Consider the following 21,737-nt stretch of genomic DNA (forward strand, 5'->3'; position numbering starts at 1 on the left):
AAAAGAAAAGAAAAGAAAAAAGGGCGGGACCGGCAACAACCGCTTCGACTCCGTCCCATCCGGTAAGTAGCGGCGCATCACGGCCGGTGCGGGAATATATGTGGGCAATCTGCGTGCAAAAAAAAAAAAAAAAAAAAAAAAAAAAAAAAAAAGCTGTGTAAGACGCGCGGCTCAGACGTGGCCCGGTCCGGGTCGTCCAGGAAGCGGTTGTGGCCACTATCGGCCCCCCGCACGTCGAAGCGGACGAACCACACCGTATACGGGCGCCGGAGAGAGAGGTGGTCAGGCAAGCCGACTTCAGCGCCGGCATCTGCGCCACGGCGCGGGCGAAGGCCTCCAGCAGGGTCACCACAACCAAGCTCGTCGTCCGGCACGATGCGGAAGTAGTTCCCACAGGACCTACCTCCCCCTTTTCCGCGAGCCGCATGCGCCGGTCGAGCTGCGAGCGCCGCCTGCGTGTCTTCCTTCCGACCCGTAGCCCGGCGGCATGTGCCCGACCGTGTCGGCGGGCAGGGGTTCGTCGCTGGACGGCACGTTGTATGTACCGGTCGCCTGGCTCGGCGCGGAAGTACATACCACCGCCCGGACGGGCTGCCCAGGTCGAAGTCCACCTTCAGGTTGGCGAGGGAGGACCAGAAGGGCTCGCGCGGGGGGCTGGCTCCGTTCCGGCGTAGGGCCAGAAGAAGGACGGATCGACCGGGCCGGTCACCGGTATGAGAGCGTCTCGAGGTTGTTTCCGACCACTTGGTGGAAGAAGCCAAATGGAGAGGTCGGAGCCCCAGCCGGAAAGAAAATGTCAAACAAGCCGGTGACGGTCTTGATTGGACTCATAGCGGCCACAATCGGCATCGCTATGCGCCGGGAGCACAACAACGTCCAACCCGAGGCTCTTCAACAAGCTTCGGCGGCGTGGCTGGGATGGGATGCCGAGAAGACGGACGCGAACTCTCGTCGAGCTCGATGCTCTTGATGCGCACGGCGCGGAAGACCAAGGGCTCGACGGCAAACTGCCATTTTCGCGAGAGGGTAGCAATGGCCGGTCGCGCGAGCCGTCTGTTTCGCGTTGGCGCCATCACCATCGCCGCTCCGTTTCGGGAGGTACGAGGCAATGTGCAATGTGGGCAATGACCAATGGCAGGCCGTCCATGAGCGAGCAATGCTCTTCCTGATGTGCAGTTTCGCACGTGTCGCTGGGGAGGGAGGGGAAAGGGGGGAAGGGGCCGCAAGAGAAGCGAGGCAGTTGATTGCACCGGCTTCGCCGCCAGCCAGCCTAACTATGTACAAGAGACCCTTGGGGTGATCAGAACTGGTGGCTGTGTCGCCTGACTGTCATCCAAACGTGACCGTGGTCGGCAGTGTTTCGCACACGCTGCCGTGTTTTGGGCGGCGTGTTTTACGGGTTATTCTTCTTGTGACTTAGAACTCGGGTGGGGAAAGTGCTGTGAATGGAATTACCACGGGCAATTAGTTACCACATAACGCTGGCTATGTGCCAATCAGAGCAAGTGACCCTGTATTGTGCGCGGGATGTGTTGTCTAGAAAACATCCCAACTATTCGGAATTGCTCTGTATGCAAGGTAATTAGTATGTAATCCGTACACAGGATCACGTTATATTAACGTATCGATACATATAATGTCGAAAGAGGTAATCCGTATCCGTACTCCGTTCTCCGTAATGGAAGATATGACTACAGCTGGTGCTCCGTCATAACTGCGATACATAACTACACCTGGTATGGATCTACATGCCCTCGGATTCGCATCGTGGTCAAGGCCAAAACACATTACGCTGCAGGCCGCCCCAAACGGGCTTTGGTGTTGAAAACGGTCGTGCCTCGGAGCATTCCCGGAATTGGCGTCAGACATGAGGTAAGCTAAGGGCAAAGATCATCCAGGCTGGGTGAAGACCGTTTCCCGGATGGGACCCTGAGGCATCCGTACCTTCCTAGATAACGATAACTCGCGGTGGTGGTGTATTAGCGAAGGGGAGGGGAAAGGGGGGGGTTTGTTCAAAAGTTCGAAAGGTATGGAAAAGGAGCAGGCTCCCAACCAGACGCGAGTATGGGATTTGACGTCTTCCACATGGCCCTACACGGTAGAGCGGTCCTCTCTTTGAGATGAATCCGGCGGTTCGGGCCATTCAAGGTTCAAGTAGATCCCGAGCGTAACAGGGAAGGTAGCAGTGTTGCTTTCAGGAAATTTGAAATGTTGTCTTGACCGAGAATGTAAGGTACTTAACACACTACGAGAACAAGGCAACAAGTTGTTCGTGCCTTGGTCTTGCCATCTTCGACTCAGAACCTTAAAAGGTTGAAGAACCGGATGAGCACTGTGTGCTCCACTGGCATCTTCTGCATCGTCATCGTTACAACACTCCACTGGCTGCAGGATTGAGCAGTCCACACAGCAAAATCCACACAGCAATGCCTTTGGAGACACCTTCAGAATTGGACAGCTTAGCTGATCTACTAGCAAGTGCTTGGTTATCTCGATGAGAGATCAATACCACCAAACAATAAATACATGTGTTATCCATAGACGCGGACAGCTGATAGCTTACTCACATCCCTGAACGGGCACACCTGAGCCCCCATGCAATCAGTAGGAGGCGTGGCCTGTTGCAGCAGGTACTGTAGTATGCGGCATGCACATGCCTGATGCTTTGTATTGTAACTTTGTATTGTAACAATGATACCACTTTCTGAACCCAGGTCAAGCCCTGCGACGGGTGAAATCAGGAGCTCCGGACGTTATCAACCGTTCTAGCCTGATGTATTACGATACGTCGGTCCTTAACACTCCATCGGCCAGATGCTCTCAGAATCGGACGAACGCCGCTGCTGTCCAGCTTCAGATTCCAGTATATTGTTCGAAACATGTGTCGGGAATAGGAAGTTTATTGTAATGTATGTACATACAGTATGTACATACTATACTGAAGCCTTGCAGCCCGAGCAGAGACACGCCCGTGAGACGGGGTTTTAAATCCGGCGCTGCGCCGTGGCTTGGTCTTTCAGTTAACTAAGCGGCAGCGCGGCTCGAGAACCCCACCAACCATTTTCTCCATCGATCAACGACTTGACCACCATCTAGCTACATATTCCCTCCCTTTCCCCTCATTTGCCCCGTGAAAAATCGCCCTCTTTTCCTCTTCGTTATTCATAGCTCCGGGATCAGACTGTTTGCTTAATTATGCCAGGGATATGTGGCGGAAATCCAGATCATGGTGAGTCGAGTGCCTTGCGCCGCTGCCAATCATGCAGCCCTGGGCGGCGCATCCAGAAATCCAGAAGCCAATATATTATCGTTCCGCGTGAGTACGTTAGTCAGGCTCGAGCTGACCTTGAGGCGCACCACTTTCCCATGGCAGGCGGAGACACCCAACACGGCGCTGAGGCCCCCGGCCGCGAGAGGCTCGCGCCGACTTTGCAAATACCCAAGAACAGGAGCACCGGGAACCTCGGGACGGTGGCCGATGACGACAGGGCTGGAAGGCCTCGCATCCGCTTCTCGTTCGATGCCGGTGCCGCCGCGGTAGAGCACGAAACAATGACAAGGTCAGATCGAAGGGGAGAGAGGGGTGGGCTTAGCTTGTTCGCGGAGCCAAATCTGTTTCTGTGCGGACCGGGCAGACTGCAGATCCCCTTCCGCGCCGACTTATCGCCAGTGCTGACACACGCCGTCTGCTTAGAAGCTCGATCGTAACGGACCATGACCTGGGCCTGGGCATGTCCGGGCTCCGGCGCATACGTCAACAGCCCAATGCGTTGCGGACGCCCACCATGCCGCTCGCGGGCAATCGGACGCCCTCCCTCGGCGATTCGGCAAGGTCCGCCTCCACGAGCGTCTCCCTCGACCACTCCGTGTCGCTTTCTTCATACCCGGCCTCTCCCACGTTTGCCGATGATCTCTCCCGCTTTCCGTCAGAATCACTGCATTCCTTCTCCTTCGCCCATCAGTCCGAAGACTTGATCCACAGCCGTCAAAACGTCCTTAAGCGGTCCATGGAGTTTATGAGGGACCGGATGGCGTGGTCGGCCTCGTTGAACGCCGGGATAGCGAGTGCTCAAGCACGCGCGACGGGTGATGTGGCAGCCCAGACCATGCTGGATCTGCTGTCACGAGCCCATCTAGTCGGCGCTGGGAACCTTCCCAACACGGACCCTAACCTCCTCACCGGGCCATTAACGGGGCCGGCAACGACCTCGAATGCAAACGTATTTGAGAAAGGCTTTGCTCCGAGGACGTCGAGCCCCGAGCCCATTGACAAGACGCCCCTCGTCTCTCCGGCCTCTTCGGCGCCGCCGCCTGCGGTCGTCAAGGACCAGGGTCCTCAGCGGGATGCTTCCGCTCCTGCTGCTGCGGACTCTCAGCCCAACCCACCACCGGGCGAGAACCAGGGTTCCGAGAGCTCGTCGAGGACGCCCACGAATGAAAGCGGCACGAGTGGTACGACGGCAAAGAGTTCCCCGCCGCCTTCGAGACGCCCTAGCGTGCTGAAACGGACCATGACCGACACAGATACTGCCCAGGTATCGGTTCAGCAGAAACTCATGGATGTAATGGCGCAGCCGTATCATGCGGCCGAGCCCCTGCCGCAGCCTCAGCACAGGTCATCGCTGCCCTTTTCCCCTGCGATGAATCCGCCGCCGTCCGCCGTCTCTACCCTACACAACCACCCATTAAGGGTCGCGCCCGCTGCACAAGCAATCTTCACCACCACGTCAAAACCGCCATGGACCATTGTTACCGCCAACGATCTTGCTTGCTTGCTGTTCGGCGTCACAGCCGCCGAGATCAGGAAGATGGGGATTCTGGAGGTCGTCCAGGAGGAACGGAGGGCCTGGCTGGTTGGCAAGTTGCAGAAAGGGGCTGGAGAGGATGTAGGGGATGTCTCTGAGCCCGAAATTGCCCAACCAAACCCCGCCGTGCAGACGTCCAAGCTGCTTGGAGGGCGCTCCGGCGGGATTACGGCAAAACTCCTGAGCAAGCCAAATTCGAGGTCGCAGACGCCCAAGACTGGTAGGCGACCCGCGACCATTCACAACGGCGACCCGAGGCCACCGAAGCCAGGACAGGGTCACCGCCAGAACAGCAAGTCCAGGGGCGTGCTTCTCTGTGGAGATGTTGTCCCAATCCAGGTGAGTACAGCGGCAAGATACAGGAACATGAGTGCATGGGCTGATAGTTGAGTCAGAAACGCAACGGCGCTACCGGTTCTGCCAGTTTTTGGGTCATTGAGAAGAAGGCTGGCCTGATCTGGGTTGTGGAAGAGATCCACGAGGACGTCGCATACGTCGACGTCGACGAAGATGGCCTGGTTCTGAAGTTGTCCGGTGCTCTGGGCCCCATTTGGGGCAATGAGAACCTGCAGCCAGGTCAGGATATCGGATTGCTCATCCCTCGCATTTCGCGGCAGGGCATCGACCCGCGGTTCGGCGAACTCGACTATCGGGAGATTGCCAGGAAAAAGTACTACACTTGCCGCACTAGCCAGGGAGTCAACATCCCGGCAACGATAGAACAGGTCAAGGGCTCCACACAGCTCCGCGTGTCCAGCTTTCCGCACATCGCCGGTATTGTCGTCGTATGTCCTGAAAAGCTCACCATCAAGAGCACGAATTCCGTCTTCTGTGGGGCGCTCTTTGGCTACGAGAAGCCAGACGGTATGTCGATCAACCATCTAGTGCCCAACTTTGACAAGATACTCCGCATCCTCACCGAACGGGACGGCGTCCACCTCGTCGATGGTATTGTGGTTCCCGAGCACTCGTTCCGGAAAGCCTCTGCGTATCTAGCCCTAGAGGAGGGGCGGCCGGACGCTGCTGCGGGGTTCTTACGGCCCGAGAGCCTCCCAGCGCGGCACCGGGACGGCTCCCAGCTCAGGATCGACATACAAATGCGAGTTGTAACGAGCGAGAAGCAAGTGACAACGCACAACGATGCTGTTTCGGAGAACAGCGATGGCGAGTCGTCAGCCGGCGAGGGCTCGGATAAGTTTGTCGTGTCGCAAACGGAGATGGTCTACGCCCTGTGGATCACGTATTCGAGGCACCTCCACGCTTCGCGGACAAGCAAGGGCGTGCCATCACCACAGCAGCCTTCTGGAACGGCCACACCACTGTACCAACCATCTCCAGGCCAAACACCGGCCCACACGCCGCTGGAGATGGTATCCGATTCAGAGGAGTCGCAGAAGGGGGAGCCAGAGCCAAGGCCGCCCTCGCTGGCTCGGCAGTTGAAAGAGGCTGCCGCCACAGCGGCGGGCAAGTTAACAGGCTCGCAGAAGGCATCCGAATCTCAGCCACCTCAGCCGGCCACCCCGGCGAAGCCGGCAGAGCCACCCCACAAGAAGACCATAGACGACTTTATCATCCTCGAAGACATGGGCCAGGGCGCCTACGGCCAAGTCAAATTGGCGCGGTACCGCAGCACCGGCAAGACGTGCGTCCTCAAGTATGTCACGAAACGCCGCATTCTCGTGGACACATGGACGCGCGACCGTAGGCTGGGCACCGTCCCTCTCGAGATCCACGTACTGGACTATCTGCGGCGCGACGGGCTGCGACACCCCAACATCGTGGAGATGGAAGACTTCTTTGAGGACAGCGTCAACTACTACATCGAGATGGCACCTCATGGCCTCCCCGGGATGGACCTATTCGATTATATCGAGCTGCGCACCAATATGGAGGAGCAAGAGTGCCGCAGCATCTTCGTGCAGGTCGCACGCGCCGTCCACCACCTGCACACCAAGGCGCTGGTTGTACACCGCGACATCAAGGACGAGAACGTCATCCTGGACGGCGAGGGCCGCATCAAGCTGATCGATTTCGGGAGCGCAGCATACATCAAGAGCGGTCCCTTTGATGTCTTTGTGGGCACCATTGGTGAGTCTTCTCTTTACTTTCCCTGCACCTCTATCTCTACACAATGGTTGGCACAACTAACATGCCCAACAGATTACGCGGCCCCCGAGGTCCTTGCCGGTAAGCCCTACGGCGGCGAAGAGCAGGATGTCTGGGCCCTTGGTATCCTGCTCTATACCATCATCTACAAGGAGAACCCCTTCTACAGTATCGACGAGATCATGGACCGCGATTTGCGTGTGCCCTACACCATCAGCGACGAGAGCATCGATCTGATCCGCAAGATGTTGAATCGGGACGTCCAGGAGCGCTACACGATCGACCAGGTCCTGGCACATCCTTGGTGTCGGGTGGAGACGGCGGTATGAGCGCAAACCTCGGACTCTCTCCTCCCCGGACGGGATGGCGGATGGACGGGACTTGTACAGGACAGACTGTCATTGAGACGGGCGGTACAAGGTAGGGGGCAGCGAACTAGGCATCAAATGTTCTCTGATGCAGGCACGGAACCAAGCGTAAAGGCACGTTGGTGTCTCTTCCTTTCCCCCTTTCCCGTCGTGTCTCGTTTCTTCTTCTTCTTTTTTTCTTATGTTATAGCCGAGACGGAAAGCGTTTCCATTTACCTTGCTTGCTCAGGTTGGCTTGATTTTATCCCCCACCCTTTGATATGGATATGGGCAGCATTATTACTGGTGGCGCATTGGTTCCACAAATCTCCTTTGTTGTTGATGTCTCTGCATGAAGGTCAATAAGATGAGACAAGAAGATATGATACCGATTGCATCAATTCTTTCTGCTTTCTTGATCATGGAGATAGACGTTGTTCCGATGGGATGAGGGAGATTGACAAGAGGAATGGAAAACATACTATGAGACGCACATGCAACACCGTTATACCCTCCCCTCCTCCCCCCCCCCCCCTTTCTTTGTACATGCACTGAAACAAGCGATTTATGTTTCCGTTTTCCCAGTGCAAGTCTCCGACATTGTTTCGCCCAGGCTCTCTTTCCCCATGTACTAGTAGTACCTTCTCAACCTTGTGCGGCAGGAAGTCCGTTAGGGTACGTACTGACGGCAACCGCGAGTGATTACCTGGTAGTTGAATGCCGCGGAGGGACGCCCGGGTCTCAGATCCTCATTTCTTTCCACACACATCATGCCTGCTGCCACGGCATATCATTACTATCGTTACCTGCGCCATGCACTGTTTCGGTGAAGATGTCAGGATATGGAGAAGCCGTAAAATGGCAACGTTGCCGCCGCGCTGCTTTGGAGATTGGAGAAAGTCAACGCATGACCGATGGCCGACTGATACCCTCCCGAGGGAGAATTTCGCCGGCCAAAGTAACTAACGCGTCGATAAACGTTAGCAGACCGGGACGAGGGAGCCATACTGGGCGTACACGGCCCACGGCCCTTTGATATTGAGGGAGCACGCACGAAGTCAGCGCAGCCCGGCGTGGATAAGTATTATATATGTCTCTAGGCGGATGCCCGTTCTCTGATCTGGATAAGGTCCCCATGGTGCTTGTCGCTGAGTCCATTCTTGAACTATGTACCACAGGGCAGCAGAGAAAATTGTGGAGGGAGAAAAAAAAAACCGGCTGTGATCGATCGTCCCGTGTGATTACTACAAACCTTGATTGCACTTTCCACACACCCACCTCCAACTGAAAAAGCAAGGTGTATATAAAAGGAAAGAGGACCAACTCAATGACATCTCCCGAAATGGTCGGCTCCCATGGTCGCCCAACAATTCTCGGCACCTACCCTTCCTCTTTGTTCCTTCATCGTGGCTCTTTGCCTCGCCGTCCACCCTCTGGAGATGGTAGAGTCGCCTCCGACGACAACAACAACGACTGCCGTCCCCGATCCACCCCAGCAAAGGCCCTCTCAACGCCGTGCCTTGCTCGCAACATCTGAGACCCGCCCTCGGCCGAGTCTATGATGACCTGATCTATAAACATCATCATTATCATCATCGTTAGTTGTCATCCCCATCAGTACCAGCCGGAGCCGGAGCCGGAGCCGGAGCCGGAGGAAGAGGAGGAGCGGGAGCAGGAGCAAGAGACAACGTCGGCGCCGGCCGACATACCTCCCCCTCCCCCTCCTCAGCCTCCTCCCCTGCCGGACCCAGCTCGGCAGACTGCCGCGCGATGCGCGTCTCGACCAGCACCACGCCCTCGCTCACCTCCCGATCCTCCCTCCCCGCCTTCCTCCGCCACCACATCCGCCTCCGTTCCCGCTTCCCCGCCCTTTCTGCTCTCCCCGTCTGCTCTGGCGGGTCCCTCGCCGCGTCGTCGTCATGCTCGTGGTGGTGGTCGTCGGCTGCCCAGACGCGCGTGTCGACCTGTGCTAGTGCCAGCGCTGTACGAGACGTGCCTACGGTGGCGGCGTTGGTGGTGGTAGGGAGGCTTGCCATTTCTGTTGTTGGGGCGGGTGTCATGATTGGGAAGGTGGTTGTATATTGGTCTCGGTCCTGTGTTGTGCGGGAGGGGGTGAGGAAGGAGGAGGAAGAAGAGGGGGAGGGATTAGAAAAATCCGTCATTGTAGCGGCACCGCAAGCTTGTGGCTGCGGCTGCGGCTGCGGCTGCTGCCGCCGTCCCTTTGTTTGGCAATGTGATAGAGAAGGGGTGTGAAACCTAGGGTGTGGTGACATGGCGTAGGACATGGGAAGGATGTGGAACGGGTCACGGGTCGGGGGAGGCAGGCCGGCTTCGATCTGGGCCGTGGTGGTGTCGACTTCGGTAGCAGACAGGTCAGGCCAGGGGTTGTGCTGAGATGTGGAAGAGGCGGCCACGGTCCCCTGGGGGTAGGGGAGGGGATCGAGTTCACACATGGTAAAGTCTCTGGGCTCTCTTTGAGCCACGGAAGACGAGTGCCCTCTGCCGCTGCGGCTTTCCAGTGAGACCTGCTCCGTTGTGGGGAGAAGACCACCATGGCGGGTGGACGTTGAACTGCTAACGGGTGGGATGAAGGGTTAGCATAAAAATGGACGATGTTTGGGTGCTTTGAGGGCGGGTATATATATATACCTTGTTCTCAGTACACTCTTGCCGCGCAGCGAGCGGGACAGTGAGCTCCAGCTGAACCAAGAACCAGTGCCGCGTGTTGCGTGGGGCACGTATTCTTCCTTGAGCCTGGGGAAGACATAGCCCAGCCCCAGGGAGAGGAGCATCTCGCGGTACATGTTCAGGGCCTCCGGGGTGGTGCCAAAGGGGATGAAGACGACGATGCCGGCAACCTCGCCGATGTAGGCAATGTTCAGGGCAGTGAAGCTCATCCTGTCCGACGTGGTGAAGGATATGAAGTAGACATTGAAGGGGTCTGGGCCGAAGTGGAGGGCGTCGAAGTCATAGGGCAGGCTCCAGGGGGCGCCTTCGACAATGTTGTCGAAGAGCAAGACCATGATGAGAGGCAAGACCACAATGATGCAAAAGAGAGTCATGAAGTAGAGCTTCTTCCTAACCCGGTCCTGCCTGGCCGCAGCGATGCCGCCCTGGGAGCGGGCGATATCCCTGGTCGCTTTCTCGATCTTCCGATAGCGATAGAAGGCCAGAGCTGGAACGACAGTGAGCCAATGTCAAAGAAGGGAAAAAAAAAAGGGGGGAGGAGGAAGGGAAGAATGGTTCTTACCTGCCATGTAAGCCGCACCTACGGCAAAGACCGGGGTGGGCAGGATGTAAAATACCAGGTAGACCCAGTTGGGGTAGTAGACGGCACCGCATCCGACCAGGGTCGAGACGTTATAGCGACCAGAGGTGACGAAGTAGGTGAGGACGACCTGGATGACGGGGACGGTGAAGATGACGAGGGCCGAGATGACGCGCTGGCGCCGCCTCTCGGAGCGGGTCAGCTTGACGGCGCGGTTGAGGGCGACCTTGGAGGCGAGGCCGCGCATGATCTCAAACATGCAAATGTTGAAGGCCGTGTGCATGGCGAAGAAGGTGTAGGTGAGGATGTCGCACCAGCCCTGGCCGGCCCACCAGCGCTCAACATTGTCGTCGCGCCAGATGAGCGCATTGACGACGGTGATGAGGTTCAGGACCAGGAGCATGACGCAGAGGACAGTGCCGCCAAACTCGCCGCTCCGCCACAGGAGGCGGGCGGGAACCCAGGTAACGAAGATGGAGACGAGGCCGAGGAAAACCCTGAAGAACAGGTTGGCCTGGAGGGCAGGAGACGTGTAAGGAGCACCAGCCCCGATGCGCTCGTCCGGGGTTGTTGTGAAGCCAAACTGGGCCCATCTGTTATCGCTGTTGGAGGACCCTGTACCGTTTGGCGAGGCCATAGTGATGATGACCTGGGAAACTTGTAAAAGCCCGAGGCTGGCTCGGGACCTGATACGGTCAAACAGAGAGAAGGGTGAGGTGAGCGGCGTCGAATGAAGATAAAAATTGCCTGAACAGCCCGGTCAACTTGAACGCAGAATTCGAGAAACACGAGGGTCCGGCGATGGTGAGGCGGTCATCATAAAGCAAAAAGGAATGCGGCGGCGAAGAGAGCGCCAGGGGAGGGCAGGATGGGCGACCCCATGGCTATTGCTATATTGCTGTATTGATCTGTTGCTCTGTTGTTTTATTGCTCTATTGCTCCGCTAGCTGAATGACCAGAGACAGTCCATTGAAGTTTGTTGTGACAACAGACGCTTGATACCACTGTGACGATGGTGTTGCAGGTGGTTCTGTGTGAGAAGCGCTGAATAACCTTATTGAAGCTCTATTCAAACCCCAAAAGGGAAAGGCTCACCAACGGCAGTGGGTTGAAACTGCCTAGAGTCCACAGAGAGTTCCTGCCCGCCGCTGGATGCGAACAGCCCGGCTCCTTGTAATTCAGGCTCCGACAAGAGGCTCATTTCTGACGAGCTCGACGCCGCTTTACGATGCATCGTGCCCCGAGAGTCTGAGTGCGACTTGCTTCTGCCAGTCTCGGATAGAAACAAGACACGTAACAACAACAGCTGATACATACATACGATATTAGGTATACAGCAGATGATCAGGTCTGTGATTCGTACAGTACACATATATATGCACTGGGTTGTACGGAAAGTATACAAGTACTCCGTATGTGCAGGCATATCTGGTGTAGATAGGCCCGTATATTGTTTGTGTTCCGAGACACGGCCGACCAACGGCCCTCGACCGCACCCGCGCGGCTGCGCTTTTGCGCCTATCCTGCAAGATGCCAGTGGTGACGACGCAGCTACCCTGCTGCAGAGTGGAACCACAGTGGGTGATACTCTCGGTCCGGGGGGGGGGTTTGTTGTTTGTAAGGTATGAAGTACCGAGGTGTTGGCGGCAAGTGATCGGTTTGAGATCATGTCGCAGCTGTGCACCAACTGCAGCGCAGTACTATACAATAAAAACTCGCGGGAGAACGGAGTAATCATCCATGTGCGTCTGAGAAATGGAAATGTGGAAATGTCCGGTACGACAACAGTAACAATTTCATTATTATTTAGATTCTCGACTATACTACCAACAAAGCAATCCGTTCCCTCCGCAGCACGCAGTATCAGGCATCGGGCGTAGTCGTACTACCCAAGTGAACCAAGGTGGAGCCACACTGCAGCTTGAAACAGAAGGTGCACAGTGGCTGAGGCTTTAGGCACCAGCCACGCACTGGATTAATGCGTTTGCGCGCATCGCTCAGGCGATCCAGACGCGACGGGACTAGGAAGCTCGCGCGTCACCAATTCAACAGCCCCTCTCGTCCTTCACCCAAGGTTTCTGGAGTATCAGGACGGCCACCGCAACGAAACACAGCGAACCCCCATCCCTGCATACTCTCCCCATTTCGATACGCAATTTCCGTCCAAACAATAAAACAACAACAACAACAACAACAACAAATAATAGAAAAATCAAATCAACAACCTCGAGCATGTCGGCCTTCCTCCGCGCCGCATCCCGCGCCGCCGTCGCCCGGCCCGCTACGGTCGCCGCCGCCGCCGCGGCGCGCCCGTTCAGCTCGACGGGCGCGCGCCCCGTCGCTCGCATCACCATCGTCGGCAACCTGGCCGACTCGCCCGAGCTGCGCGCCTCGAGCACCGGCCGCGAGTACCTCCGGTACGCGGTCGCCAGCAACTCGGGCTCGGGCGAGAACCGCAAGACCAGCTGGTTCAACGTGAGCTGCTTCGACGAGGGCCCCCGCCGCGACTTCTTCCAGTCGCTCCCCAAAGGGTGCGTATCTGCTTTTAGCCGACCCGGCGTTCCTTGGTGTACGTGCGTCTTTGTGTGTCTAGACATACTGATATGCTTGCATGACAGGACCTTGGTCCTGCTGGAGGGCGATGTCTCCATCTCCAACTATGTCGACGGCGAGGGCAAGCCCCGCCAGGGCCTGAACATCACACAACGTATGTCCCCCGCATTTCCCTTTTCCTTCCCTTTTTCTTTCTTTACTTTTTTTTTTTTTTTTTACCTTTTTTAACCCTCCCCCCGGCCCCCGGTTACTGCGCAGCTCATCGCGAAACGCATGCTGACATCCACAGGAAACCTCGATGTTCTGCGCCGTCCCTATAACCCCCAGGTGGCCGAGGGCGGAGGCGCGCAGCAGTAGGCGGGCCGTTGGAGCCGTCTTCTGTTCGCATCAAGTCACTTGTATGGATCCAGGTCCAGAGTAAGATCTGGGATGGTACTCTCCTCTCCGCAGCCATGACCGGGGGTTCCGGGGTTGTTTCTCCGTGTCTGGGACATGTAGTATATTGTTAAATTGCCTCTCTAGTATTCCGTACTATATACCAATAATTTTCTTGCGTCCAGTACAAAACTCCATTCCAGTCTCGAAGATTGTCCGAGCCTTCGAGACTTGCTGCATCCCATCACGCATCACCACCGGGGATCCCGTATTTTCGAGTAATCCGTACCAGCCGATAGTACGGAGTGCGGAGTACGGAATCCTCAGAAAATAGTACAGATCCGAACATCGAGCGTTTCTCTACTGCGTAGTTGCCGAGACGATCGATTGCAGATTCAGGCCGGGGCCCACCGCGGTGCGGCCCTATGTGGTAGTGTCATTAACGGGATTTATTCCGTATCCAGCAATGACTGCTCCGCTGCGGACCCCTACACAGTACTCCGTACACTGCCCTTGCATCGCTTATCGCTTATCGGTGATCGATTTTCTGTTCTTGCCGCATCCGCCATCTCAACCGCCCATCTTCTTCATAAAGACCTCGGTCGGTAGCAGAATCCTGACGCCATGACGAAGCTGTGGCTTCCCAGAGGCCTCAGTAGGCCGCTTCGGCGGCCAGTGCGCCGCAACGGAACGGGGATTTCCAAGCGGAGGACTTTTGCAACAGTCGGAACCGATTCGAGGTAAGAGAGACGCGATCCGGTCCATCTCATCATGGTGCTGACCATTTCCCTACCAATGCAGGCCGTTTGATGTCGTCGTGATTGGCGGTGGCCACGCCGGCTCCGAAGCATGCGCCGCAGCAGCCCGCGCGGGCGCCCGAACCGCCCTCATAACGCCCTCCATTGACAACCTTGGCGTCTGCTCGTGCAACCCGAGCTTCGGTGGCATCGGCAAGGGCACCATCCTGCGCGAGATCGACGCCCTGGACGGGCTGGCCGGACGCATCATCGACAAGGCGGGCGTGCAGTTCAGGGTGCTGAACCGGAGAAAGGGTCCGGCCGTATGGGGGCCTCGCGCCCAGATCGACCGGGCCCTCTACAAGAAGCACATGCGCGAGGAGCTCGAGGCGTACCCGAACCTGTCCATCGTCCTCGGCAGGGTATCCGACATTGTCATCGCCGACAACCACGACGACCCGGCCGCCGACGGCGCCAAGAGCAAGATCACGGGCGTGCGCCTCGAGTCGGGCGAGGTGCTGCCCACGAGCCAGGTCGTCATCACCACCGGCACCTTCCTGGGCGGCGAGATCCACATCGGCCTCGAGGCCTACCCGTCCGGCCGCATGGGCGAGCAGGCGACGTTCGGCCTGAGCAAGTCGCTCCGCGACGCCGGCTTCCAGCTCGGCCGCCTCAAGACGGGCACCCCCCCGCGCATCGCCAAGGACAGCATCGAGTGGGACATACTCGAGGAGCAGCGCGGCGACGAACCGCCCGTGCCCTTCAGCTACCTCAACGACGCCGTCGCCGTCCAGGACCAGCTCCTCTGCTACGCGACCTACACCAGCCCGGCCACGCACGACATTGTGCGCGCCAACCTGGACAAGACGATCCACATCCGTGAGACGGTCAAGGGGCCCCGCTACTGCCCCTCGCTCGAGTCCAAGGTGATCCGCTTCGGCGACCGCGAGCGGCACATCGTCTGGCTCGAGCCCGAGGGTTTCGACAACGACGTCATCTACCCCAACGGGCTCAGCATGACGGTGCCCGCCGACGCGCAGCTGCAGCTCCTCCGCACCATCCGCGGCCTCGAGAAGGCCGAGATGCTGCAGCCCGGCTACGGCGTCGAGTACGACTACGTCGACCCCCGCAGCCTCAAGCGCACGCTCGAGACCAAGGCGATCCGCGGCCTCTACCTGGCCGGCCAGATCAACGGCACCACGGGCTACGAGGAGGCCGCGGGCCAGGGCATCATCGCCGGCATCAACGCCGGCCGCGCCGCCCGCTCGCTGCCGGGCGTCTCCCTCTCGCGCGCCGACGGCTACATCGGCGTCATGATCGACGACCTCGTCACCAAGGGCGTCTCGGAGCCCTACCGCATGTTCACCTCGCGCTCCGAGTTCCGCCTCAGCGCCCGCGCCGACAACGCCGACTCCCGCCTGACCCCGCTCGGCCGCGAGTGGGGGGTCGTCTCGGACGCCCGCTGGCGCCGCTTCCGCGACGACGCCCAGCGCCGCGCCGACCTCCGCCGCATCCTGCGCGACACCGTCCTGAGCGCCGAGGCCTGGCGCCGCCTCGGCGTCCCCGTCCTGACAAACGAGTCCGACGGCGGCGGCGGCAAGCGCCGCGACGGCTGCGAGGTGCTCCGCCTGCCGGGGGTGCTTCCCGAGCACCTGACGTCGCGCATCCCCGGGGTGAACGACGCCGAGTTCCCCGCGCGCGTGCGCGAGCGCGTGGCCATCGAGGTCGTCTACGAGCCCTACGTGCGCATGCAGGCCGCCGAGGCCGCCCGCCTGCGCCGCGACGAGGACCTCCGCCTCCCGGGCGACCTCGACTACTCCGCCATCTTCGGCCTCTCCATCGTCGAGAAGGCCGCCCTCTCCCGCGCCCGCCCCGAGACCATCGCGCAGGCCCGCCGCATCGAGGGCGTCACCCCCGCCGGGCTCGTCAAGCTGCTCGGCCACGTCAGGCGCTCGCAGAGGCGAGGGCCGACGCCGCCGCCGCCGCCGCCGCGGAGCGAGCAGCAGCAGCAGCAGCAGCAGCGGGAGGGGGCAGGGGCAGCAGCACCGGCAGCGGCATTGGAAGGGTTGGATCTCACCGGGGCGGAGGACCTGGAGACGCTGGATGCCAAGAGCAGGGTTGCCGACCTGTGAAGCCGGCGCTGAGCATGGTGAACCGGGGCGGTACATGGGGGTTGGTTGTCTTGTCACGATAAGAGATGATGTTGATGATGATTTTGTGTTTGTGTATAAAAAAAATAATTAGCGCTGCGGAGATTGTTTTTTTTTTTTGGGAGGTTTAGATAGATACATTGTTTTTTTGTTTTACATGGTCTGCCTTCCCCCAGGTCGCCTGTATTTATCTCGTTCATTGGAAGACGGAGCAGAGGTCATTGAAGCGATCGGGGAAAAGGAAAAAACGGGCGGGCCATGTTGTAGCATAATTAGTTTCTTTTTTACTTTTTTTGTTTGCTTGCGCCAGCCAGGGTGTTCGAAGGCTGGGTGATTGCCTGCTGATACCGCGACGCCAACGCCGCAGACACGTTTTTTATATGTACAAGTACAGGTAAAGAAAGTCCACAGGACTCGGAATCTCGCAGAGTTGCTCCCCCACATCCCCCCTCAGCTCCCGGTATCAAGGGAGCTGCCATGAAAGTTGGCAAGAGTCAAGTATGCGCTCTGCCGTGTTGTCTTGCAGGCACCATACGAGCGGGGGAAATAAAGATTGATGTTCTTCCCAAGTGCGTCACCGAGCATCTGTCTTCTTGTCCTCCGCTCTCTTCGCCTCAGCCTTCTTCTCCTCGACCTCCTGCGGCGTCAGGATCCTGACGGCGTCCTTGCTGTAGACATAGCTAGCGCCGCTCCAGATGGTTGTCGTCGCGACGACGTACCTGCGCTTGCGTTAGCTGACAGCGACACTTAAAAGGAAGAGAGAAAAAAAAAGTGGGGGGGAGGGGGAATGGGCCGCGACGTACTGCAGGATGCCCAGCGGCATGCTCATATCCACGGCCGGGATCACGGGGGCGAGGGTGGTGAGTCCCATCAGGCCCAGCTGCAGTGCCGTGTTGTACTTGCTGATTTGGGTCGGATGCACCTCGGCCGAGGGTAGTGAGAAGTCCCAGTAGCGTGCAAAGGTCTTGGGGGGCGGCAGGGATATCCAGCGGTAGTAGATGGCCGAGATGGCCAGGCCGACGTCTCGACCGAGGATGATGACGGCAAGCCAGACTGTATCTCAATCAAGGCTGGTTAGCTAGCTGCGAGGCCGTAGCATGACGGGAATGGCGGGGACGGTCGTACGCGGCAGGGCGCCCTTCATGGCCAGGGCGACCGTCAGCACCGTCATCAGCGTCTTGTCGGCCATGGGGTCGATGACGGTGCCGACGACCGTCTTGAGATTCCAGCGGCGGGCGATCCAGCCGTCGAGTGCGTCGGTGATGCCGGCGTAGGCGAACAGGCTTAAGGCGGCGGCATGGTAGTCGTGCAGGATGCAGTACCCGATGAAGGGCGCGGCAACGAGGCGGGAGGCGGTTAGGATGTTAGGAATGGTGTATATGTTCTCACGCAGGTTCGCATTGGATACGGCGGGTATAATGTTGCGGATTGCGGCCGCGGGATCCCGCTTAGGCGAAGGGCTGGGTAGGAACGACGTCAGCGGCATGGGGACGGAGCAGATGGTGTGGACTTGAGGAAAAGGGGCTCCTCAGGTCTCGCGGCCCACGGAGAAGGGAACGGCGCGGGGATCCATACCTGCTCTCCGTCCTCAAGCCGGTCTCGGGTTTCTCGCTCTCGGAACCTTGCTGGCCATCGCGGCTCCTCGACCGGGTCGAGGCGACGAACCATTGCGCGCTTGCAGGAGATGGGATTCCTGTCAGAAGCCCAAGACGACTTGCCCTTGCCCTCACCAAGCGAGCTGATCCCGGACGCCATAAGGAGCTCTGCTGCCACAGCGCTCTACTACTGCTCAGACACCGCGCGCCCCCGACGTTGGGGCCTCCACAGAGACCCGTCGCCACACTCCTTAGCAAGCCCGCCTTCCCAGCGCCAATGGGGACGCCATGCCATAGCCCGGCAGAGGCCGGTGTCGTGGACAATAACAACAACATGGTCGTCGTGCGCGTGCCCCGATGACACGGTGTCGCCTCTCAATGCAATGCTTCCCGGTCGTTCCTCGACTGCTCAATAAAGCCAGACCCTGAGCCTCGCAAATGGACCCCGAGCTTCGGCACCGTTCCAAAGCAAAAGCTGAGCGTTGAAGGCGCGCAGAGAAGGCGCGCAGAAAAGGCTCCCGTTTCTTTGTGGGGAGCCGACTGGACTTGGCGTGCCGGATCTCTGGTCACTGCTTGCTTCGCGCGGAATATGCGGGTCCCCGATGCAGCTTCGATGACGACCCTTTTTGCCCGCGACAAAGCTGACGGTTTCTGCGAGCTGCCGAGTCTCTGCGGGCAACTCGCTCCCGGCAAAGTGGTTCCAGGGGTGGCGAGAACCTCTTTCACGGCGTGTGTCTCGGGTATGTATGTATGTACAGTACAGTAATGAAGGAGGAACTCTCCCGGGGCCCCTACCAATTGGAACGCTGCGGTTCCTCGCCCCGCGACTGCCTGCTGCCGAGAACGCGTGGACGGGAGGAAGGAATGACTGGGGCAATTGAGCGCAAGGCTGCCGGTCTTATTTCAACATGATCGATTGGTTCGTCTCTTATATGAGAAGTAGAAAGGTCTAAGAGCGTTAAGTGGATGCTGGCTGGGGTCCGGCACGTGAGCTCGGGCGGGTTGTCTTGGGTTGCGCGTAAAGAAGTTGATGCTTGGACGTTGAATTGGAGAAAAAAACGGCAGGGGGGAAAAGTGGGGCGCCCAACCCCGATAACCACGTGGGCAACTGCCGAGGCGATGGAACATTATTGCACAGAGCTCCAGGACCCCAGGTTCCAGGCTCCACTGCTAGGGCTGAGGACATGCAATCATCCGCAGCTCCCACGACAGCTCGGGCTCCCCCCGACCGAGTAGCGCAGCGCTTGGCGCTAGGTTAGATCACGCTGGAAACGCGGTCGACGACAGGCCCAGATCAGGCACTGATTCCACGCTCGTCGGAAGATAAGAGCATCTAACTTAGCGCTCGGACATCTGAAATTTCCTTACGGCAACGAGTAGGTATCACCAACTAAAGAACAAGGGCTTACTAGAGATATAGAGACACAAGCAAAAGGGTATCAATTATCCGCCATCTAGAAACGCCTTAAACCAAGCATCGTTTATCGTATTCCTTTTATTCCCCGTTCACCATCTCCCATCCCGACACCAGAACAAAAAAAAACAAAAAAGGAACCGCTTCTCTTCCTCACTCGCAGCACCAGTCCCACCACTTCTCCGTCGATCCCTCCCTCGGGGCCTCCTCGGCGCCCAGGAAGACGTCGCTCCTCACAGCCCCGCACAGGACAGCTGCCCGGGCGGCGGCCTCGCGCGCCGCGGCGCGCCCGTTGAGCGGGTGGCCCCGGAACTCTTGCTCCCGCTGTCGCCCTTGTCGTTGCCGTTGTTGCTGATGTTGTTGTTGTTGTTGTTGTTGTTGCTGTTGCTGCTGTTGTCGGTCGCACACGGCCGGGGCGACCACCGCTCTAGACGAAGGCACGGGAGGTGCCGGAGCGGGAGCCGGAGCGGGAGCGGGAAAGGGCGGAGCTGCTGGCAGCGGGGACAGCTTCGGGGCGAAGGGGTCGGCGGCGGCGGCGGCGGCGGTAGGGGAGGAGGGGGTGGTGTCGGAGGAGGCGGGGCCCGACGCAACCGCGCCGGCGGCCGGCGAGGAGTCGACGTCGACGCCGCTGTCTGGGCTGATCTCGCGGACAGCCGTGGCGGCAGCGGCGGTCTGCCCTGGCTGCTGGTGCTGGTGCTGGTGCTGGGGACCCGCGGCCGCGCTGGACTGGAGGTACTGCCCGCGTACCACCCTGCGGGCCTTGTACCACGACTTCCCTGTCACACGACGTCAGTTGGGTTGTGCTGCTACTGCTTACTTTGGCGGGGCACGGCGAGGTTTCCGCGGGGGGGGGGAGGGGGGGAGGGGTGGTGTTGCTACTTACAGTCGGCAGCCGAGCTCGTGCCGTCGTCGTCGGCCATGACGGCGGTGCGGGCAGCCTTGCGCGGCTGCGCGAAGAAGTCCGGGCTGAGCCCCCAGGCCACCAGTTGGGTCCCCAGGGGACTGGACCGGGGGCGGACGAGGTTGCCGGTCAGGGCGTCGGCCAATGTGTGGTAGGCGACCAGCCCCCATTGCTGGCCGCCAATCTCGAGCTTGATGGCCTTTTTGACCAGGCCTCCCCTCTTGCTCCCCTCGCGTCCTACGTGGGCGTCGAGGAAGGCGTAAAGCTCCCCCCTTTTCCGCTCTTCGTCCTGCTAGGGTCGAGAAGTCAGTGATTCATATCCTGGTTGGCGTTCCCACGGGAAGGCCCAACGAGCAATGCCCGTCGTGAAGCCAGCATAGGTCCGGTGCTACGCTCTGGAGACACCATCCTTTAAGAGAGAAAGAGAGAGAGAGAGAGAGAGAGGAGGGGAAGGGAAAAGAAAAAAAAAAAACCTACGAGCTCCTCCCTGGTCATGCAGTCGGCGGGGTCGGTGGCCAGCTCCCGGTAAATGTTGAACCCGTTCTTCAGGTTCCGGCCGTCCGACCACTTCCGCCCGTCCTTCCAGCGCTTGTACTCGTCCCCGTGGACGAGCACGGCGCCGCTCCGCACCAGGGTTCGGGCGTCCCCGTTGCAGCCCACGAGGCGTGGCAGTGTCCTAGCCACCGCCGCCGCCTCGACGAGGTACGCGGCGTCCTGTTCGACAGAATCAGTGCATTGCTCGCTACCAGGCAGTAAGTAGTCGGGCGGCGGGGGGTCAAGGAGAGCCATTGGGTGCCGATGACGGCGGCAAGGGGCGTCAAACGAAAGGAGAGCGACTTACAATCGTGGTCGCCACGAACCCCGTGAAAGTCGGCCGGGGAGCAGCGTTCATGGTCTTGGAAGTCTTGACAGGTTTGAGTTAGCCGCGAACGGAATACAGACAAGGGTAACGTAACAATGTCGCGTATGAGATGGCAAATGATAATGCCAGGAATATGGCCGGGCCTTGGAAGACAGAAGGGATGGGATTCGAGAACGATGGGGCAGACCAAAAGAGATACCTCCTTACCTCTGAAGCGTTGATATGGAGCCGTGTCTTTCTTAAGTTTAGAATTAGATGGGAAGACAGGCCCCGGCGTGGACAGAACAGTCAGAGAGTAAAAGAGAGCCAGAGGTATCGACCAAGAGCTGAGCAGGCCTAGAACTCTGGAGATGTCCACGATGCTAAAGTGAAGGGGGTGTCTTAGAGGGCGAGGCCGGGAACTATATACTTTTACTCTGTCGACCTCACGCACCCTTCTTGCATGAGTTCTGGACAGGAGCATACGCGTAAATGACCAAAGATTCGTAGGCGAAGCACCTCACGCACACCGCAGGAGGTCCATATATGCATAGCTCGGTGTAACAGAGAGCCAGACTCTTTCCTTCCTGTCTCCCTGACAGCTTTCGTCCATCAAAGGTGACGCATGTAGGCTCTCAATACCGC

General features: G+C 58.7%; 7 protein-coding genes across 7 annotated transcripts; 3 read left to right on the top strand and 4 right to left on the bottom strand.

Moving 5' to 3' along the window:
• Positions 1-748: 748 nt before the first annotated feature.
• On the bottom strand, positions 749-1,474 carry MYCTH_2304023 (uncharacterized protein). Its single transcript, XM_003662834.1, has one exon. It carries the CDS (start codon positions 1,077-1,079, stop codon positions 852-854), a length of 228 nt encoding a protein of 75 aa, XP_003662882.1. The 5' UTR covers positions 1,080-1,474; the 3' UTR covers positions 749-851.
• Positions 1,475-2,998: 1,524 nt separating this feature from the next.
• Positions 2,999-7,399, top strand: MYCTH_2304027 (uncharacterized protein). Its single transcript, XM_003662835.1, has 4 exons — positions 2,999-3,560; positions 3,698-5,144; positions 5,201-6,893; positions 6,966-7,399. The coding sequence occupies exons 1-4, from the start codon at positions 3,367-3,369 to the stop codon at positions 7,238-7,240; spliced, it is 3,609 nt and encodes a 1,202-aa protein (XP_003662883.1). The 5' UTR covers positions 2,999-3,366; the 3' UTR covers positions 7,241-7,399.
• Positions 7,400-8,477: 1,078 nt separating this feature from the next.
• Positions 8,478-11,163, bottom strand: MYCTH_2134022 (uncharacterized protein; the record flags this gene model as incomplete). The annotated part of the gene is made up of 3 exons (XM_003662836.1): positions 8,478-9,829; positions 9,908-10,433; positions 10,509-11,163. The coding sequence occupies 3 exons, from the start codon at positions 11,161-11,163 to the stop codon at positions 8,857-8,859; spliced, it is 2,154 nt and encodes a 717-aa protein (XP_003662884.1). The 3' UTR covers positions 8,478-8,856.
• Positions 11,164-12,471: 1,308 nt separating this feature from the next.
• MYCTH_2304032 (uncharacterized protein) lies at positions 12,472-13,650 on the top strand. The gene is made up of 3 exons (XM_003662837.1): positions 12,472-13,057; positions 13,145-13,233; positions 13,369-13,650. Exons 1-3 carry the CDS (start codon positions 12,759-12,761, stop codon positions 13,434-13,436), a joined length of 456 nt encoding a protein of 151 aa, XP_003662885.1. The 5' UTR covers positions 12,472-12,758; the 3' UTR covers positions 13,437-13,650.
• Positions 13,651-13,900: 250 nt separating this feature from the next.
• On the top strand, positions 13,901-16,492 carry MYCTH_2304034 (uncharacterized protein). Its single transcript, XM_003662838.1, has 2 exons — positions 13,901-14,194; positions 14,256-16,492. The coding sequence occupies exons 1-2, from the start codon at positions 14,079-14,081 to the stop codon at positions 16,321-16,323; spliced, it is 2,184 nt and encodes a 727-aa protein (XP_003662886.1). The 5' UTR covers positions 13,901-14,078; the 3' UTR covers positions 16,324-16,492.
• Positions 16,493-16,637: 145 nt separating this feature from the next.
• Positions 16,638-17,875, bottom strand: MYCTH_2304036 (uncharacterized protein). The gene is made up of 3 exons (XM_003662839.1): positions 17,467-17,875; positions 17,145-17,394; positions 16,638-17,060 (listed from the first exon to the last, which is right to left on the bottom strand). Exons 1-3 carry the CDS (start codon positions 17,825-17,827, stop codon positions 16,916-16,918), a joined length of 756 nt encoding a protein of 251 aa, XP_003662887.1. The 5' UTR covers positions 17,828-17,875; the 3' UTR covers positions 16,638-16,915.
• Positions 17,876-20,656: 2,781 nt separating this feature from the next.
• Positions 20,657-21,357, bottom strand: MYCTH_2304038 (uncharacterized protein). Its single transcript, XM_003662840.1, has one exon. The coding sequence runs from the start codon at positions 21,038-21,040 to the stop codon at positions 20,663-20,665; it is 378 nt and encodes a 125-aa protein (XP_003662888.1). The 5' UTR covers positions 21,041-21,357; the 3' UTR covers positions 20,657-20,662.
• Positions 21,358-21,737: the final 380 nt, after the last annotated feature.

Source organism: Thermothelomyces thermophilus, chromosome 3 (genome assembly GCF_000226095.1).
Source record: "Thermothelomyces thermophilus ATCC 42464 chromosome 3, complete sequence".
NCBI lineage: Eukaryota > Fungi > Ascomycota > Sordariomycetes > Sordariales > Chaetomiaceae > Thermothelomyces > Thermothelomyces thermophilus.

What these genes read in the sequence shown, in the direction of transcription:
- MYCTH_2304023 (XM_003662834.1), bottom strand. Translation starts at nt 1,079, where the DNA reads ATGGTGATGGCGCCAACGCGAAACAGACGGCTCGCGCGACCGGCCATT.
- MYCTH_2304027 (XM_003662835.1), top strand. Translation starts at nt 3,367, where the DNA reads ATGGCAGGCGGAGACACCCAACACGGCGCTGAGGCCCCCGGCCGCGAG. An exon ending in GAGCACGAAACAATGACAAG is followed by an intron (nt 3,561 to 3,697) that starts GTCAGATCGAAG and finishes TCTGCTTAGAAG; the next exon opens with CTCGATCGTAACGGACCATG. An exon ending in TGTCTTTGTGGGCACCATTG is followed by an intron (nt 6,894 to 6,965) that starts GTGAGTCTTCTC and finishes CATGCCCAACAG; the next exon opens with ATTACGCGGCCCCCGAGGTC.
- MYCTH_2304032 (XM_003662837.1), top strand. Translation starts at nt 12,759, where the DNA reads ATGTCGGCCTTCCTCCGCGCCGCATCCCGCGCCGCCGTCGCCCGGCCC. An exon ending in TTCCAGTCGCTCCCCAAAGG is followed by an intron (nt 13,058 to 13,144) that starts GTGCGTATCTGC and finishes CTTGCATGACAG; the next exon opens with GACCTTGGTCCTGCTGGAGG. An exon ending in GGGCCTGAACATCACACAAC is followed by an intron (nt 13,234 to 13,368) that starts GTATGTCCCCCG and finishes TGACATCCACAG; the next exon opens with GAAACCTCGATGTTCTGCGC.
- MYCTH_2304034 (XM_003662838.1), top strand. Translation starts at nt 14,079, where the DNA reads ATGACGAAGCTGTGGCTTCCCAGAGGCCTCAGTAGGCCGCTTCGGCGG. An exon ending in ACAGTCGGAACCGATTCGAG is followed by an intron (nt 14,195 to 14,255) that starts GTAAGAGAGACG and finishes CTACCAATGCAG; the next exon opens with GCCGTTTGATGTCGTCGTGA.
- MYCTH_2304036 (XM_003662839.1), bottom strand. Translation starts at nt 17,827, where the DNA reads ATGCCGCTGACGTCGTTCCTACCCAGCCCTTCGCCTAAGCGGGATCCC. An exon ending in CATGAAGGGCGCCCTGCCGC is followed by an intron (nt 17,395 to 17,466) that starts GTACGACCGTCC and finishes ATTGAGATACAG; the next exon opens with TCTGGCTTGCCGTCATCATC. An exon ending in ATGCCGCTGGGCATCCTGCA is followed by an intron (nt 17,061 to 17,144) that starts GTACGTCGCGGC and finishes ACGCAAGCGCAG; the next exon opens with GTACGTCGTCGCGACGACAA.
- MYCTH_2304038 (XM_003662840.1), bottom strand. Translation starts at nt 21,040, where the DNA reads ATGGCTCTCCTTGACCCCCCGCCGCCCGACTACTTACTGCCTGGTAGC.